Source organism: Rhipicephalus microplus, chromosome 3 (genome assembly GCF_043290135.1).
Source record: "Rhipicephalus microplus isolate Deutch F79 chromosome 3, USDA_Rmic, whole genome shotgun sequence".
NCBI classification, from domain to species: domain Eukaryota; kingdom Metazoa; phylum Arthropoda; class Arachnida; order Ixodida; family Ixodidae; genus Rhipicephalus; species Rhipicephalus microplus.
Window position 1 is genome coordinate 52615100 of NC_134702.1, and position 15844 is coordinate 52630943.

The following is a 15844-nucleotide window of genomic DNA, read 5'->3' on the forward strand; positions in this document are numbered from 1 at the left end:
AAGTCAAAGTGAATTTGTACCAAATAAAGACGTCGCCTGACAGTGCAAATTCGAAGCCGTGCCGTCCCCATGAGCCAACCCTCCATACCGTACAGCACAACACAAGAAGTTGGCCCCTGTGCAGGCCCTGGGTTCTCGGCGCCAGACAAAGTTCAATGTAAAAACTGTGAGCACCGATCACACCTGTCAAACTGTGAGCACCGAATCTACCGATGTGGCACGAGGAAAAGCTCCTTTCCTATACTTCAATTCAAAGAAATCAGGATCAATAAACAATAATAGACAAGCAGCTTGTCATCAAAGGCTACAGATTAGGATGTATGGCTCCACAAGGTGAGGCAAATGCAAACCTAAGAGTTGATCAAGCACTAGCTGATGTTCTTATGCTGATAGCGCCGAACAATTTACAAGTGAGGTCATTTATTGTAGAACTGCATTTAACCAAACAACCTCACGTTACAATTTTGCGGTGATGAAACACCATTCAAAATTTTTGAGGAAGAAAATAACGTGAGCCAATGTGACAACACACTGCAGTACGCTGAAGCCCCGCATTTTCCAAAGCACCCTATAGGCCAGGTAATCGACAGTGGCTACACCAAACTACATTGAATTTATTAAGCTCTATGCCACAGGCAGTAGACACAATGCAGATGTCTTTGCGGACGGCCAACCTAGGTGCCAAGAGGGGTGGAAACATTGTATACTGTACTGAATTGTCAACTTGGAGGCAGCAAACAAGACATGCCTTCGTACCACAAACTCCCCATGAAAACCCACGAACAATGGTCCGATACCTCGACTAAGAGCCAACACAATATGAGAGACTGCAGTGCCGCTCAACAAAATGAACAAGCGAACCCGAGCTTCAAAACAGGCTTTAGCATCCCTGTAGAGTATCCTGCAACACTCTGTCCACCCATCGAGAAGTATCACGACTGTTCTGCCGACAGCACTACAGAAAATGACCTTGCAAATACATAGCGGATATGAAGAGTAAAGCAATGACTAAGGAACCTGTACAATTTCACCTATACTGGACAGTAACTCTGAGTATGATGTTTGGTAGTGTAAGTGTTCTTTGCATGCAAGTATGCTTTGTAACTTAGACCCAAACCCCGAGTGAGCCTGCTCCTGTAGGTGTGGTGCGTGTGGGAGGGGAAGATGCAACAGGGATGCCCGTGCTTCTGAAAAGATGCGATTCAAGTTTTTCTTTCAGCTAAATAAATGCAATTTTCAATAAATGCAATGACTATATTCAGTTTACGCTGACTATATTTTTGTTTCGTCATGTAACAGTGAAGAAAACTGGACACCTCGTCAAAGTTTAGGAGTCTCTCTCTGCTCCTCCACTTTTGCCAACTTCAGCGGTATACCAGGGAAAAACACTCGAGAGCACTGAATGTAACTGTAAGATGGAGAGAGAGCATTAAGAATTGGTGGAGCGAACAAGTATATATACAATGGCTGCTCTGTCAGCGGTTCAAGATGCTAGCAGAAATGTCAATGCATGCATCTGTATATACAGATGTAGATATCTGTAGTGTAAAGTAAATAACCTGATGTATTGTCCGTAAGGCTGCACTATGTTTCACTGGATTTGCTTCAACCAGCTATAAAGATATCGTTGATGCCAACATCTTGTTTGATGTCTGAATGAACACTCCCGCACGTTTAATTCCATGCTTCAAGATAGAAAAAAACAAGCACAGCTATTTTGTGCCTAACAACTCTAGATGTGGTGCAGAAGCTCAGCCTATGCCAGTTTTCATGTCAGCCATGCCTGTTTCACACTATAAAAATCGTCTGCTTGTAAGGTCCTTTACATTTGGAATAAATTCATGTTCTTATCTATGACAACGGCTAAAATATCCTGATGCTACAGTGTAAAAAATACTGAATACTACATTACTTATTTAGTTGTCAAAGCAACAAATATCCTTGCACACCTATCCTGCATTAAAGTTAAACCTCAATACAATGGACCCGAATAACCAAAATATCGATTATAATGAAGTAAATAAGAAATTGTGGTGCAATAGATTTAGTGTTACGAACAAAGCACTATAACAAATTATTGGACAAAATGAACTTATTTTCGAGTAAGATGCAACTTTGTTATAATGAAGGCTAGTGCTAACAACAATTCCATAATGATAGGAACTGTAAAAGTGAGAACAGCAATGACAGCCAGTTCACATCCCATCTGTGATCATTAACGACTTGGCAGTACATGCAATCGGCGAAAGGTAAGGTTCACACGAGGTTCCACAGCTGCCTTACGTGGCGGGAGTGAATGATACCAGTATCTATTTGTAGGTGGGTTCATCAGCAGCAGGCTTCCGTGTTCCAGGCATATCTTCACGGGCTCCACGTGACGTACCTTGCGCCTTGCGTCTCCATGCTTCAGCACAAAGTCTCGAGGTTGCCCAAATGACAATGATGCAATAGGGACAGCGTGGTCGAGGTCTTTCTCGTCATCTTTGTGCTCGCCCATGTGATCGGAGCCATCCTTATACCTGAAAGAGGTGCAGGAGAAAGATATAGTGCGTATTAGTTTCCAATACCAGAAAGTTATTTGGCTAATACATGTAAGCTGGCTGTAAACTTGAGTAGAAGTGCCAGAAAAAAAAAAGCGCTTTTCAATTTCACCGGAGGATCTCGACAAGCTAGAGGGATCTGGTAACTAGTCACGTTGCAATGTTCCACCAGCTAGCCATACGGTAGTGCCGAACAAAAACATTGGCCCGTATCTGCATGTAATCTGCGAATGTCGTCGAAAGGCAATAGTCTTGCGTGTGGAGAGAGTGAACAAGACATTTATTTGATGTTCTGTGCAAGAAAATCGGTGAATGATATTCTGGAGGCGCTGCAATAGAGTGCCTCGAGCGTGCAGCGGAGGTGAACGAGCGCATCAAGTCACGTCACACATCAGACATAAGCGCCATCTGGCAATTGTCTTAGAAAACAAAACGCGTAGCTCGGAGACGGGTGTGTGTACCCATCTCAGAGGTGATAAGGTGTAGAACGCAAGGCGACGGGTAGGTGCCACCACCATCTCGTTTTAGCAAAGCGTTCAAACACTCGTCTTTCCCTGCAAGTGTTGCATGGTCAGCGCAGCGTGATAAGCGCTACGGTCCTTAAAATTACTTATGTATGCCTTTTCTAGTTAGAGACGCACATGCAGAATATATACGTGTCGTTATGGTGCCCCAGACATGCGCAATATTGCACAAGCATGAACGCTCGACCTTCAGCAATGTAGGTGGGCGCTGCAAATGGGGTCGGCCGTTTCAAGTACCCGATGCCAATGTGTACAAACGGACAAACGTACAGACAGACAGACCAAAATTTTTGCATCGAAGGTCCTCAAGAAAGACTATCATCTTTAAAAAGAAGAGGGGGAACTACACTATCTATATTTCTTCTGTTCAGATTCATGAGTGGTGCTAAATTTTTTGCTGAGCCATCCATATAATTGAAAATGAATTATAAGGGTGATTTCATAGCCACGTTTTAATCTTACAAATGACACTGAGTGAATACCAACAGGCCCTCACAAAAATGATAACTACATCCAATATTCAAAAAGCCCAGTGTTGTCAATGTTCAGGGTCAATGTTCACATGAATTTTATAAAGCAAGTAAGGTCTCTAGCCAAAGCCATGCAATGGCCTTTTTTCTTTTTAATTTTAGTTGAATCTATGTCCTAGGATACTGTCAATAAGTGAAGGTATTCGTAAAAACTACCAGGATATTATTTATTTATTACATACCTACAGCACCTGAGTTGGGCATTATCGCAGGGAATCAATCACATATAATATTGCAATGGAATGTAACAAGTCATCATGATCAAGAATGTACGTTGGTACATGGAGACATAACAGTAATAATAATAATAAAAAGTGCGCAAGACCGTCAATTACGAAAATAGAGAGGCTAAAAAACTTTGCTTTGAGGTTCCTTTATTCAAGCTATTCTCGTTTCGCGAGCATATATCTGCCCTTTGCGAGAGGGCAAAGCTTAAGACATTCGCTCATCATTTATTTTAGCGACTAGATTCATAGAAAGTTGTCCATGGCCGAAGAAAAGTTTGATGCACATACTAATCATCGAGAAGCAGATTCCGTTCTTCAATTGTTCTAGGAAAAAATGAGAACTTAAAATGTTATTACGACACTGGTAGGGCTTTATTTTTCTTGAATTGTCGCGTCTCCTAGAATGATAATGAGGCTGTTTTATATATATGTTTGTGTCGATTGCCGTGTTACCTCTGTAAATATTGTACAAATGTTTTAGCCTGATTATCGTTATGCGTGTGGAAAGTAACTTCCACCCTAGTTCTTCCCTTATTTGTGAACTTCGAATTTTGTAATCATACTTTCTCGCGATGAATCTTGCAGCTTTTTTCTGAACACGTTCTAACTTATATTCAAGAACATTTGTGCCTATGAACTCTGTCATGTTTGCCATTCAAGTACAGTTGAGTCCATTTACAACTATACCAGATACAGCGAAACTGTTATTATGAATGATGACATTCGTTTAATAACAATGCAGCCCATGGCAACTTATCTTGGACAACAACAACAAAAAAAAGACTTGGCTCTGAGCTTGCTCAGAGCGAATTCCCTCCGTGAATCCCTGTTGTTGAAGAGGCAATGACACGAAAATCTTCCATTGCTTGTTTTCTAAGTCAGACGAAAGGCCAAGCCCTCAAATGCCAAGAAAATGTACTAGTAGACATGAGTGCACCTTGAAAAATCAATTGCAACACAGGTTCTAAAACCTTGTCTTGGTTCCTACTGTATCTTGATGTCAGGACATAATACAAGTTTTTTGTCACATTCTGGCATAGGATGTCGTGAAGTTTCCATCATTGCTGAGCTCCACAACTCTCTTAGTGACCCACAAGTGGCCATTTTGAATATCTGAGAACCTGAAGTTGTACAACTAGCCATACTGGAGTGCCGAGTGACTAAAATTGGTACTGTAGCCTGATGTCATGCTAGTATCGATGTCAGAAAGTGTGCCATGCAAAAATCGGCTTTAGTGCCAATGTAAATTATCTTATCAGCATTTACAGAGCATCAGGCTTTCTCACAGCCATCTCTGTATTCAGAGATTTAGTGCGGCAGAGTGAACTTGCATAAGAAAATTGATCTCACTACCCCTTCAAACCATGCATTGCATCAGAAACTGTTTTTGCATGCAAAATTCCTGCATGGGCCAGCAATAGAACTCGTGCACAATGGTGATCCTCTTGTACATATTTTTAGAAAGTTATCACTTTGCTGTCTTCACCAGTTATTCAGGTAGGGTACATAACAATAAACCAAAAAAATACGTGTAAGAATACGCTACATGCTTACAACAGACAGCCTTATTTTTATACTTAATCTGCGCCTAAGCCAGTAAGTACCCAGCCAATTTCAACCAGCCAAGTGCCTTGTTTTGAACTGCCACACCTATCTGAACTCAGGCGACTTGTTGTGACGAACATACACGTGGTGCGAGATGTTATACACAAGTTGCACGTGTAGTAAATTTGCCTGCCTGATCTACGTGTTTCGGGTGGTGCTCCAATAGGACGTGCAAGACGAGAAAGCACTCGGACATGGCATTCTGTGGCAGCTTTAATGTTACACTGAGCTTCCACATTATATTGCGGCAAGAACAAAGCGCTTTGTTCAACGAAAGGCACTGCTTAACTTCTAGAGCTATCAGAGCAATAGAAATGTGTGTTTATTTCCAAATAGTGGTGCTGACATAGGCGAAACATTATGCTTTCCTCGAGAAACCAGCCCACTGCACCCTGGAGCTACAACGATTGAACGAAATGCTTCACGAGGGTACTTGCGGTGTTCACTTGTGCGATTTGCCAAAGATGCCACTAGATATTTTAATACAGCTCCCCCACCTGTTGACGAGTACGAAATTGTAACGGTGGCCAGTTTGATTGGCAACAAGGTCCCTCAAGTGCTGGAGAAGAGGAGTCCACGGTTTGGCCGGAAGCCGGGTGCCAGAAAATGCATAGGACATTCCTTTGTCACCATAGGTAACCTAGAAAAAGACCGCAAAAGTTCCCATGGCACAAAAGTCTAAATAATACCATATGGTCATTAGAATGAAAATGCCACTATAAACATCACATGCATTACGCGGGTTTGTGTATGAGTGTAAACCACGGTGTTAGAAGTGTGTAAACATCATCAATGTAATCAAGGCACTGTACATTTTCTTGCAAGATAGTTTGGTTAGGTTAATGTAGTATAATGTGGATTGACTTGATACATGTGCATTCTAATTATCTGTAACGGATTAATTGAATATTCATTTTATTGTGCCTTTGCTTTATAAAAACGAATGACATATCCAGAGTAAATGCACAAGTTGCTTCTTACATTCAATTATTACGAGAAAAAGACACAAGCAGATTTTTTTTTAATCTTGTGCCACTGCTCGCTGTTAGGAGAACGACCAACGTGACATTGTAGATAATTAATCATCTTTAGCCGTATGTAACAAAGTGCAAGTACATTTGTATGCATTGGTTATGAAGGGCCCAATGTCTGTTTCTATTTGTACGCTAGTCTCCATATGCGAGAAAAGGAAGCGAGAAATACAGGGATAGAAAGAAGGGAAAATAAAGAATGAAAGACAAAGACCAAGAATGAGACAGAAATCGAGACAGAAATAGGGAGGTGAGGATGAGAACGCGACCAGCCCCGCCGCACCTCTTCGTCACGTAAAAACATGTTCTGTGAACTGAGCAAACGGGGCGCGGAGGGGTTCCTACGACGAAAATCATGAAACTTTGACCCCCACCCCACCCCCTCTAATGGAGCACCCTGCGAGCACCAATGTGCACCTAACCCTCGAAAGGAATATGCACAAGTCGCTGAAACGGTCGATTAACTGAATATGCGAAGGATTCGTTTCACAGACTCACTTGTTTCCGCGGTATCGTCCGCCACTTGCCATAGACTCTGATCTTGAGCAGGTCTCCCTCGAAGTACTCGATTTCGGACTCCAACCTTCGGAAAACATAGTCAGCCGTCGATTTCTTGAAAAATCTTATGTAGTCTAGATCGAGGCCTTCTCGCACGATTTTCCTCATGACCAGGGGCTCTGGATTCACGGTAATATCCCATGATAATGTGCTGCAAACGGCTGACAGGGCGCCATCGTCTCGTTCACCTGTGATTCCAACGGCGCTAGGGCTTCTTGCCTTGACCGGCTTCTTGTCGTTCTCAGTAGCTTCGTCGCTTATCGACATCGTTTCAGCCGGTACGTACAAATCTACACGTGCAACGCGTTAATGACACGTGTTTACAGTGGATGTTACCAGTGCCACGTGACATACAAACAAAACCACGTGATCACTGCAAACACGTCGAAGTTATCTCTTCAGCCGTACGATGGCACCACAAGCATAAGTAACGACGCCAACCAAGTGGCGCCAAAAAAGGAATGGGCGCTATGGCCTGGGATGTATCCAAGGTGATTAAAAGCTGTTCCAATGTTCACATTCAAACAAGCAGCCTTGTTAAAGGGGTTCAAATTTCATTTTACCAACTAATGTTTTCTTTAGTCCCTTATTAAGTGGGAACATTGTTCTCTCAGTTAGGTGAACTTTCATTAACTTTTTTCCCGGAGTCCCTTGAAGTTCTTTCGAGCGAAGTCTCACTGCATTGAGAACACCTGCATAACGTGTTTTACACCATACGACACCGCATGACATTTTCATAGCGTGTTTTAGCCAGTGAATTCCCTAAACCAGCGTGGCTGTGTGCAGAGCCTCCTCTGCGACGGCCACGCAGAGGTCCCGCGGGTTCAAAGCCCATCTATTCCTAGAAATTTTTCAAATACAGTTATTTTTGCCTTTCGCAATAGCGTACCGGTCGCTGACACCAGCGTTGGAGGTGGCGCCTAAATCGGCTGTTGACATTGTTATCTCGATCAATGCTGCTTTCGCTGTTATTATGGGCCTCAACCATCGTCACATGTCACCGGAGTCATGACCGAGAGCACAGAGGAGTTGCTTACCAATGGTTAGGTATAGTTTTGGATGGCAGCGAAGAATAACAGCAACCACCGGTTGTATCTGTCACCCAGGTTCACTTCATTGCTTGATATTGAAAAACGAGGTTGAGGGCACACGAACCTCATCCGCAGTTAGCCGAATGCACGTGCTTGATTGGCGATATTAATCAGTAATATTGTCTGACGTTCTTAGAAATTTTTCTATTTTTCTCTTACTGACCGAATGACCAGTCAACCGACCGAACCAAATCAAACCAAACCTACCGATCGAATAACGAACCAAATACCTGATTCACTCACGCACGTCCGACTTATTTATGCTGTACGCTCACTACCAGAAGCACTCCCTGTTCATTTCGCTCCTTTATTTTCATGTACCTTATTCAGTAATAATGAATTCAAAATCAACAGCAAATGAGCCCCCTCCTTCGGCTTCGTTTATAAAGAATCAGTTATTTAACACACAAACATAACGGTCTGATCCGTCAACGGAGCGAGCTCATGAAATTCTAGTTTTATTTTTCGTTCGTCCAATCGACCCTCACTGGCGAGCACATGTGGTCCCTTAATTAAGACTGCAGATAGTCTGTAGGCGAGCATCACGCCGAGTAAGCGTATCGTTTGTGCAAAGCCGGCCCCTGAGGAACGAAGCCTCGTGCTATCGATTTCTAGTAAGCAGCAAGGCCAGAGCCTACAGCTAGCTGCCAAGGTATTCTCTGATCCGGTGTCACTCGTTTTTCTCCTCTTACAGATAGTTCCTTTCTTGCTTTTTTTTTTAATTTTTCTTCGACACAGTTGGGGGGGGGGGGGGGGTAGCCGTAATTTTTGAGAGACTCCCAATCATCGCAGTGGGCTGAAATAACGAATGACAGTCTCGTCAGACAGCTATCTGTAGCGAAGCCACAGGCTCTCGAAAAATTTACAACAAGCGGGTTTTCTTTAAGAATGTGTATAAGCTTCTCATGTAATGAAGTCTATTCTTTTCAATCAATGAATTCAATTCCACCTTATTCGACGCTATAGCGAAAACGTTGGCTTTTCTCTAATTTTGCTCCCGTCTGCGTTACCATTAACTTTCTTTCTCCTCCTCTCTATTTTGCGGAAAAGCTGGCTTTGTGTAATTACGTGCGACCGACTCGCCCAGCAACACGCGCCATCATTGTAAATAAGCAGATCGAGTGCTATGCGCAGAGTTATTCCTACCTAGCTTTGCTGATTATGTTATTTCTGTCCCTCTTCCTCATCTTTGTATTCTCCTTTACCATTCTTTCAGCGTGTGTAGACAACCGGACATTTTTATGGTTAACTTCGCTACCTTTTGCGGATTTTCTGCATTTCTGTTTGTTCCCTTTCCAGTTCTCATCGTAAACCTTTAGCGTATACACTGGAGTGCCGGTGTCGAACTGCAACAATGAATTTAGATAATACATTTTAGTAGTTACCTCGCTTCGTGACCTGGGTTGCTTTATAAGTATTTTAACAATGTCATTCATCGTCACTTCAAGATCACCGCTAGAACTTGGCAACTCTCACTTGGCTTCAGTGAAGCAAAGCTTAAACCATTAACGGTTCGGGTCATGCCAGATTCAGTACAGATAGCCCAGTTTCCCGTTCTAACCAGACACTTTGCTCGTTCTTTTCAAATGCACGAACTGAAAGCGCTTACAGAAGACGCAGTAAAAGACAGAAAAACAAAAAGAGATGAGGCCACTTTTCGAGAATTCATTAAACTTCAAAACTGAGCGAGACGACTCGTCATTTCGTAATCTCGTTTATTTTGGCCGTTAAGTTCAGGTCACGACGATGTCAGTGCCAAATGTGTAGATGGATACAACTTTCTCAAACACCCGTCAAGCTCTTACGCGACCCGGGTTCAGGTATCCAACGAGAGAACGTCAAAGCTATATAGCGTGCCTCGATGCGACCTTGCACGCATCGAGGCACATTAGTTCAAGCTTTGCCACACCGCCGCCTCGCAGTTTCGCACGACTGCCCAAGTCAGAATGCCGGGTACGAATGAACGAAAGAGTAGAAGAGCCTGTGAATGTAAGTAGCTCAAATTCAGAGCCCAAGTAACACAAAAGGACACTATTCGATGTAAATGTCCCAGGCTGTCGATCCAGTGTTTTTGCAAGGCAAAGCGACGCGTTTCATATTAATACATCGCGCTGAAGTCTTCGTACCTTTATACCGGAACATTTGGCTCTCTGTGATCTGCCGTCTGTCCAGCTATTTTAGTGCGCCTGAGCGTGCCACGTTTATGTGGTCAAAACGGAGTCCTCCAGTGCAGTATGCAGTTGAACTAGGTCACGTGGGCGTTCACTATAGCCCAGAGCTCCAACATTCATGGCTGCGCATCAAGGATTACAAAAACTGCTGCAGTACATAGACAACGTTGTTGTACTGGTGTACTGCATGCATTGGGCGCGAGCAAGCGGGTGGGAACATATAGAGAAGTGCTGCCCATAGTGCAGGGAGTGCAGTGTAAACCACTTTGAAATATTAAAACACTCTCAAGCTTGCAAAAATTCCTTTTGCCTAACCAGAATCTCCCGAAATGAGAGTGTTTTCTTTCCCCAACTATGCTTTAAGTTATCATGGGGGCGAAATTTTTAATTTAAAACACATTTCAGGAGATAGAAGTTTTATGGGTTGTTGAAACACCTGTGACCCACACGATGCCAAAGAATAATTGGGACTCGCTGATAAAATGTCGCATTTATTCGGTGAACTTAGATTTAAAGGTATGAGTATGTCAGGCTGTCTAGAAACGCACCTTAAATTTGCACATTTGTGTTATTGTTTATTGTTCAACTACACGGAACATAAATAACCCCAGCAGCAGTGATGATCATCGTCATCATCATCATCATCCTGACTAAACTCGTTGCAGGGCAAAGGCCTTTCCTGCTCCACCAATCAAGCCGGTCCTGTGCTTTCTGCTGCCACGCTATATCCGCAAACTTCTTAGTCTCATCTGCCCCCTTAACTTTCTGTCTCTCTCGCCCGTTTACCTTCTTTTGGAATCCAGTCAGTTACCCTTAATGACCAGTGGTTATCCTGTCTGCACACTACGTGCCCTGCCCATATCCATTTCTTTTTTTTTTTGCTATTAACTAATACGATGTCCTTAACTCCCGTTTGTTCCCTGGCCCGCTCTGCTCTCTCCCTGTCTCTTATAGTCACACATATATCATCGATTCATGAGTCATGTGCAATTGGTTGTTTCCTGACGAGAAGGCTTTTTTGTGTTTTTTTTTTGTTATAAGGGTGTTTAGATCACGGTGCTAGAAGTATTGTGGTTTAGACAGTTGGCAGCCCCTCATAATATGGACATTCTCATTCCCCAAATGACACATATTATGGTATTTTGATTTACGACAGGTTATTCATTTATTAAAACACACTTTCCCTAAGGTGTAAGGGTGCTTGGTATAGATAAAGTAAACCCCTTATGAGTCTGAACTGGTTTACTGTGTCCGCTTATGAGGGTGCACAAGCTCAACCAGAAGCTCTTGAACCTTTTCCCTTGCTGTAGCACACGGAAGTTTGCGAAGAGGTTAAACAAGGGGCTAGGAGACGCTTACGCTAAGCGAAACCACTAGACAGCTATGTCATGAAAAATTGCATCAGATGTTCTCATGTTCGAACGTATAATCAAAGAAAAAATATCGGCGGATCCCACGCCTTATGAGAATCGGTGTCATGCGAAGCAGCCGGCCAATAATTGCGTAGGCTGTATTTTTTTGACACGAGGAAAGTACGCAATACGCTGCGTATATGCTCTTTCGTATCCTTCCCAGCCCTATTGCAATCGATTCGATTCGATTTGTGGGGTTTAACGTCACAAGACCACCATATGATTATGAGAGACGCCGTAGTGGAGGGCTCCGGAAATTTCGACCACCGGGGGTTCTTTAACGTGCACCCAAATCTGAGCACACGGGCCTACAACATTTCCGCCTCCATCGGAAATGCAGCCACCGAGCCCTATTGCAATCGCTGACCGAAATCATGAACCAAAAAGGCAGCACATCGGAGGGGAGCTGGGGCTGTTCACGCGCTGCTGACGTGCTGGTATGGCGGAACCAGTTTCAGATGGACTCCTCCGTAGTTCTATACTTACATGGGGACCATGCTCAGATATATAGAGATACCCAGAGAGATGGAGGGACAGAGCATACTCACAGAGGACGAAGCACCGTGTGTGGTGTTTCTTCTTTACCGACAGCCGCTCCGATATTGCATACTTGCTGCTGGTGTGTTTCGATGTAGACAGAATCTCGAATAAGCAAAGGCTGAAGACAATGCGACCCCTTAATGACTTGACTGTACACGCCTTCAGGCGAATCACACGACGAACTCATTGTCGAACGCACTTGTATAGGGCTGTTCCGTGGGGATAATGTTAGTAGTGATGTCACTCCCGTCATTCTTGTAATGCCTGAATGCATCCGCGTGTGGCGTTAGATAATTATTTAATTAATTTTTACCTTTCATTGATCCTATTCACCCTCTTGACGTGTGCGCGTAATTGATGCCGCGCAAGCACATTGTAACTGGGCGAGCCTCAAAATTCAACAAACTGTATTATCGGTACTTGAAAGTGGAGCTTAACGCAAAGATAAGACGCGCTTATTTCTCTGATTAACTTACTCACTCCTGTACATTTTGTTACTATTAATTTTCCTTGTGAATCGTGGCCACTAGTTCAAGATTAAACTTGTTAATGCACTAAATAAAATCCTAAATGACAGCGAATACGCCACAATAGCGAGGTGCTCAGCCGCGAGCACACGTGGATATATCTACAGCGTACCGGTCTGATCTAGGACAATATGTGGAGATAATAGCAAAGTAAAGGGGGCTTCTTACCATGAAAAGCTTTGTTGCGGAGGAACCAGCTTCAAAAGTTTTTTTTTTTCGTATCTTTAATAAGCGAGCTATTCAAGCACGGACCGACATCTCTTTTGAAGAGCGCTGCATCGTATACCGTCAGCCGTGAAAGAAACTTAATGAGATGCGGAAGAACGCTTATCTCCTGTACTTTCTCAATTTATATAATTTTTTTCGTACCTCACCTTCCTATACTGGATTCCATGCATTGAAGCAGGCCACAGTTATTCATTACAAACCAAAACATACCGACACTAAAAATACATTGGCGACAAAGTCGTATATAACTTTGTACGCTGCTGTCAATAAGCAACAACAACAACAAATAACATTATTTATATTGTTACGTTTATAAATGTACGTGCATCATTGCTTTTTACGTCACTCCGCTCTGTTCAAACGTGGGGAACCTGAAGTGACTGTACTCCCACAAAGGGTCTTACACGTCACATGCTTCCGCTTCTGACAGTGACAGCGTTCATATATATGATCCACGGCACGAAAATACATGCTGCTGTTTTTCAATACTGGCATTATTGATGTATGGCACCGCTTCCAGAATCAGCAAACAATATGCGTTGGCACAGCATCAACGGCTGCCGAAGCGTCCGAACCAATTGTGTTTTAGGTCTACGTAGGGGCCTGACCTCGAGCAAACCCAGCAAAGATTACAAAATGATTGCACGGGAAGAGCTATTGTAGAGCTATTACATTGACTGCCTCCGAAGATGCCTGCCGCGGATGTGAGCCGAAAAGCCCTGCTTTCTCCCGTCATCTGTTGTTCAATTCAATTCAATTTTCAAAATTTGTTTTATTGTTTTCTTGTACAAGACACAAGAAACAAAAGGATGTTGGGGCGAAAGGCATATAGCCTGACAGAGGACCCAACACCCTTGTACAGAGTTCGTACATCAAAAAAATAAAAAATAAAAAACATCTTTCGTGGCATCCAGACCTTCATGAACAAAAGAAGCAACAGGGCAAAGAATAGCTGACAAAACTATCATGTTACATTGAATGTGACTGATTATACAAATCTTGTAACATACTTACTACATAATTTACTTAAGTAACAATCACTCAGGAATGTGTAGTGAATACAATGAATAAGGCGCGAACAGGTGCACAACTGTGGGCGGACGTGTGTTAAGAAAAAAAAAATGTTCGACGATTTAGAGTACACCGTACTCTACTATGAGAGAGCACTAATGACAGTGGTGGCATATAGAAGACAATAGTAACAAAGGTGACGCTTCGTTGGGATAGTCTTCTTTATCCATGCGCTTATACATAGGTTCGTGCCTTACATGTTCTGTTTATCACTCTACGTGTTTGCATCTCATTTGATGTATTCCTGTTGAACGAACTCATCCAACAGTAAAATTGACTTGAAGTTCTTCCTTCAAAGACTTTTTTTTTATTTAAAAGTGTGGCTTTAGCTGCCACGCAGAATTTAGTCATTTTGGCATCGAAGGTTACTCACTTTTAGTTTAACTATTTTCGTTCCTTCATCACTGGTCCCCTCAGATAGCGATTTCATACCCTATTATTTTTTCCCTGAAGGGCCATTCCCGAGTGACTTATACCGACGATAAACTTTCCACCTGTCAGCGAAGTTTTCTTTTTCTCACGTTTTTTTGTTGCATGAATATATTAATTCTTTTTCTACCACATTTCTTATTATGTTTACTATCACGTATTGCCTTAATAAGGCCAACTTTATCTAAAAGTAAAAAAAAAAAACGTTTAATCCTCCATCATGCACCACCAACGAAGAAAACGCTTCACTAACTTAATCTTTGATTTTGAGTTCTCTCCTCTACAATAGGTTCTACAAAAAAGAAAAAGAATTGGTTACACAAAACGTAGACCTACTTTTTTCTCCTTTCAATCTACGCAAGCTCTTTTGTTCAGTAAGTGCACCATAGCTTTATTCTGTTACTTTTTTGTCTTCTCTCTGTTTGACTTTCTCGACGTTAACGTTACTAATATTTTGCTGCCCCAACCACGCTCATAACGAATTTTCCTTCACTCCCCGTAGCCTCCCGAAATATATTTAAGAAAAAACAAAGAAGCAGACGCTTCAATCGAGTAAATTGAGGCAAGTAGCCAGCACCCATATATGGAGCTCGCAAAAAAAAAAAACGTTTTTACCGGAATGATTGATGAGCATGCATTGATTTACCTGCTCCTTCTGCTCAGCGCGAGGTCGGCAGCGTCTCCTCAGTTGCGCTAAACGAATGTAGCGAGATATTCTCACTTTTCTTGCTATATAAAAAAATGGAGGATATTTTATGCATTATGAAAATGGAGCAACGCAAAATGGGTACCATGGTATCAGCCCTCCCCTTTACTTAATTACGCGTAGTTTTTGTTTGTTTGTTTTTATTTCTACATCGCAGATTTCTTTCCTCGGAACTCGGCGGTTATACTCGTCATCGTTGTTGACCGGCATGACCCCCTCATCTCTGGTAGGCGTTCTGTGGCCCCCTTCTTTATGGTGCTGCTGTGGACAGAGTACGCGAGGGAGCTGTAAGTGAAAGCTGCGGCGCTAGTCGAGAACAGTGACACTTCGGCAGTCTTGACTGACAGGCGTGTGTGTGCGTCCCAATGCCAACCACTTTAACAACCCCGGACTTGATTTTGGCGAAACGTCCTTGTGTAATATGGGAGCGACAGGTAACGACCGGTTGAACGCAGGCACTTCGACGGGTATCAAGAAGCATCAATCAAGTCCTCGGAACTTTACGTCACCAGCTGTTGATCGCCGGAGTTTGGGCTGAAGTCGTGGATTGTTTTTGAGCTAGGCACCCCATATTCTGGGGCGACTTAGAAAGCTTTGCGATTGGCACAGTGAGTCCGAACTGCGCCTACCCAAGTAAACTTTCATAGTATTTTT

General features: G+C 42.9%; 1 protein-coding gene across 2 annotated transcripts in view; it reads right to left on the bottom strand.

Moving 5' to 3' along the window:
• Positions 1-7361, bottom strand: part of LOC119162417 (DNA oxidative demethylase ALKBH2-like) — a 59280-nt gene extending 51919 nt beyond the window's left edge. Inside the window, exons 1-3 of one of the 2 annotated variants that reach the window (XM_075889568.1) lie at positions 6956-7361; positions 5924-6066; positions 2384-2519 (exon numbers count right to left, since the gene is read on the bottom strand). In XM_075889568.1, the coding sequence (XP_075745683.1) occupies positions 2384-2519; positions 5924-6066; positions 6956-7282 (606 nt within the window). In that variant the 5' untranslated portion in view covers positions 7283-7361. Of the gene's footprint in view, positions 1-2028; positions 2520-5923; positions 6067-6955 lie in introns of those variants that run through there. The other variant, XM_037425429.2, reaches the window with a different exon arrangement.
• Positions 7362-15844: the final 8483 nt, after the last annotated feature.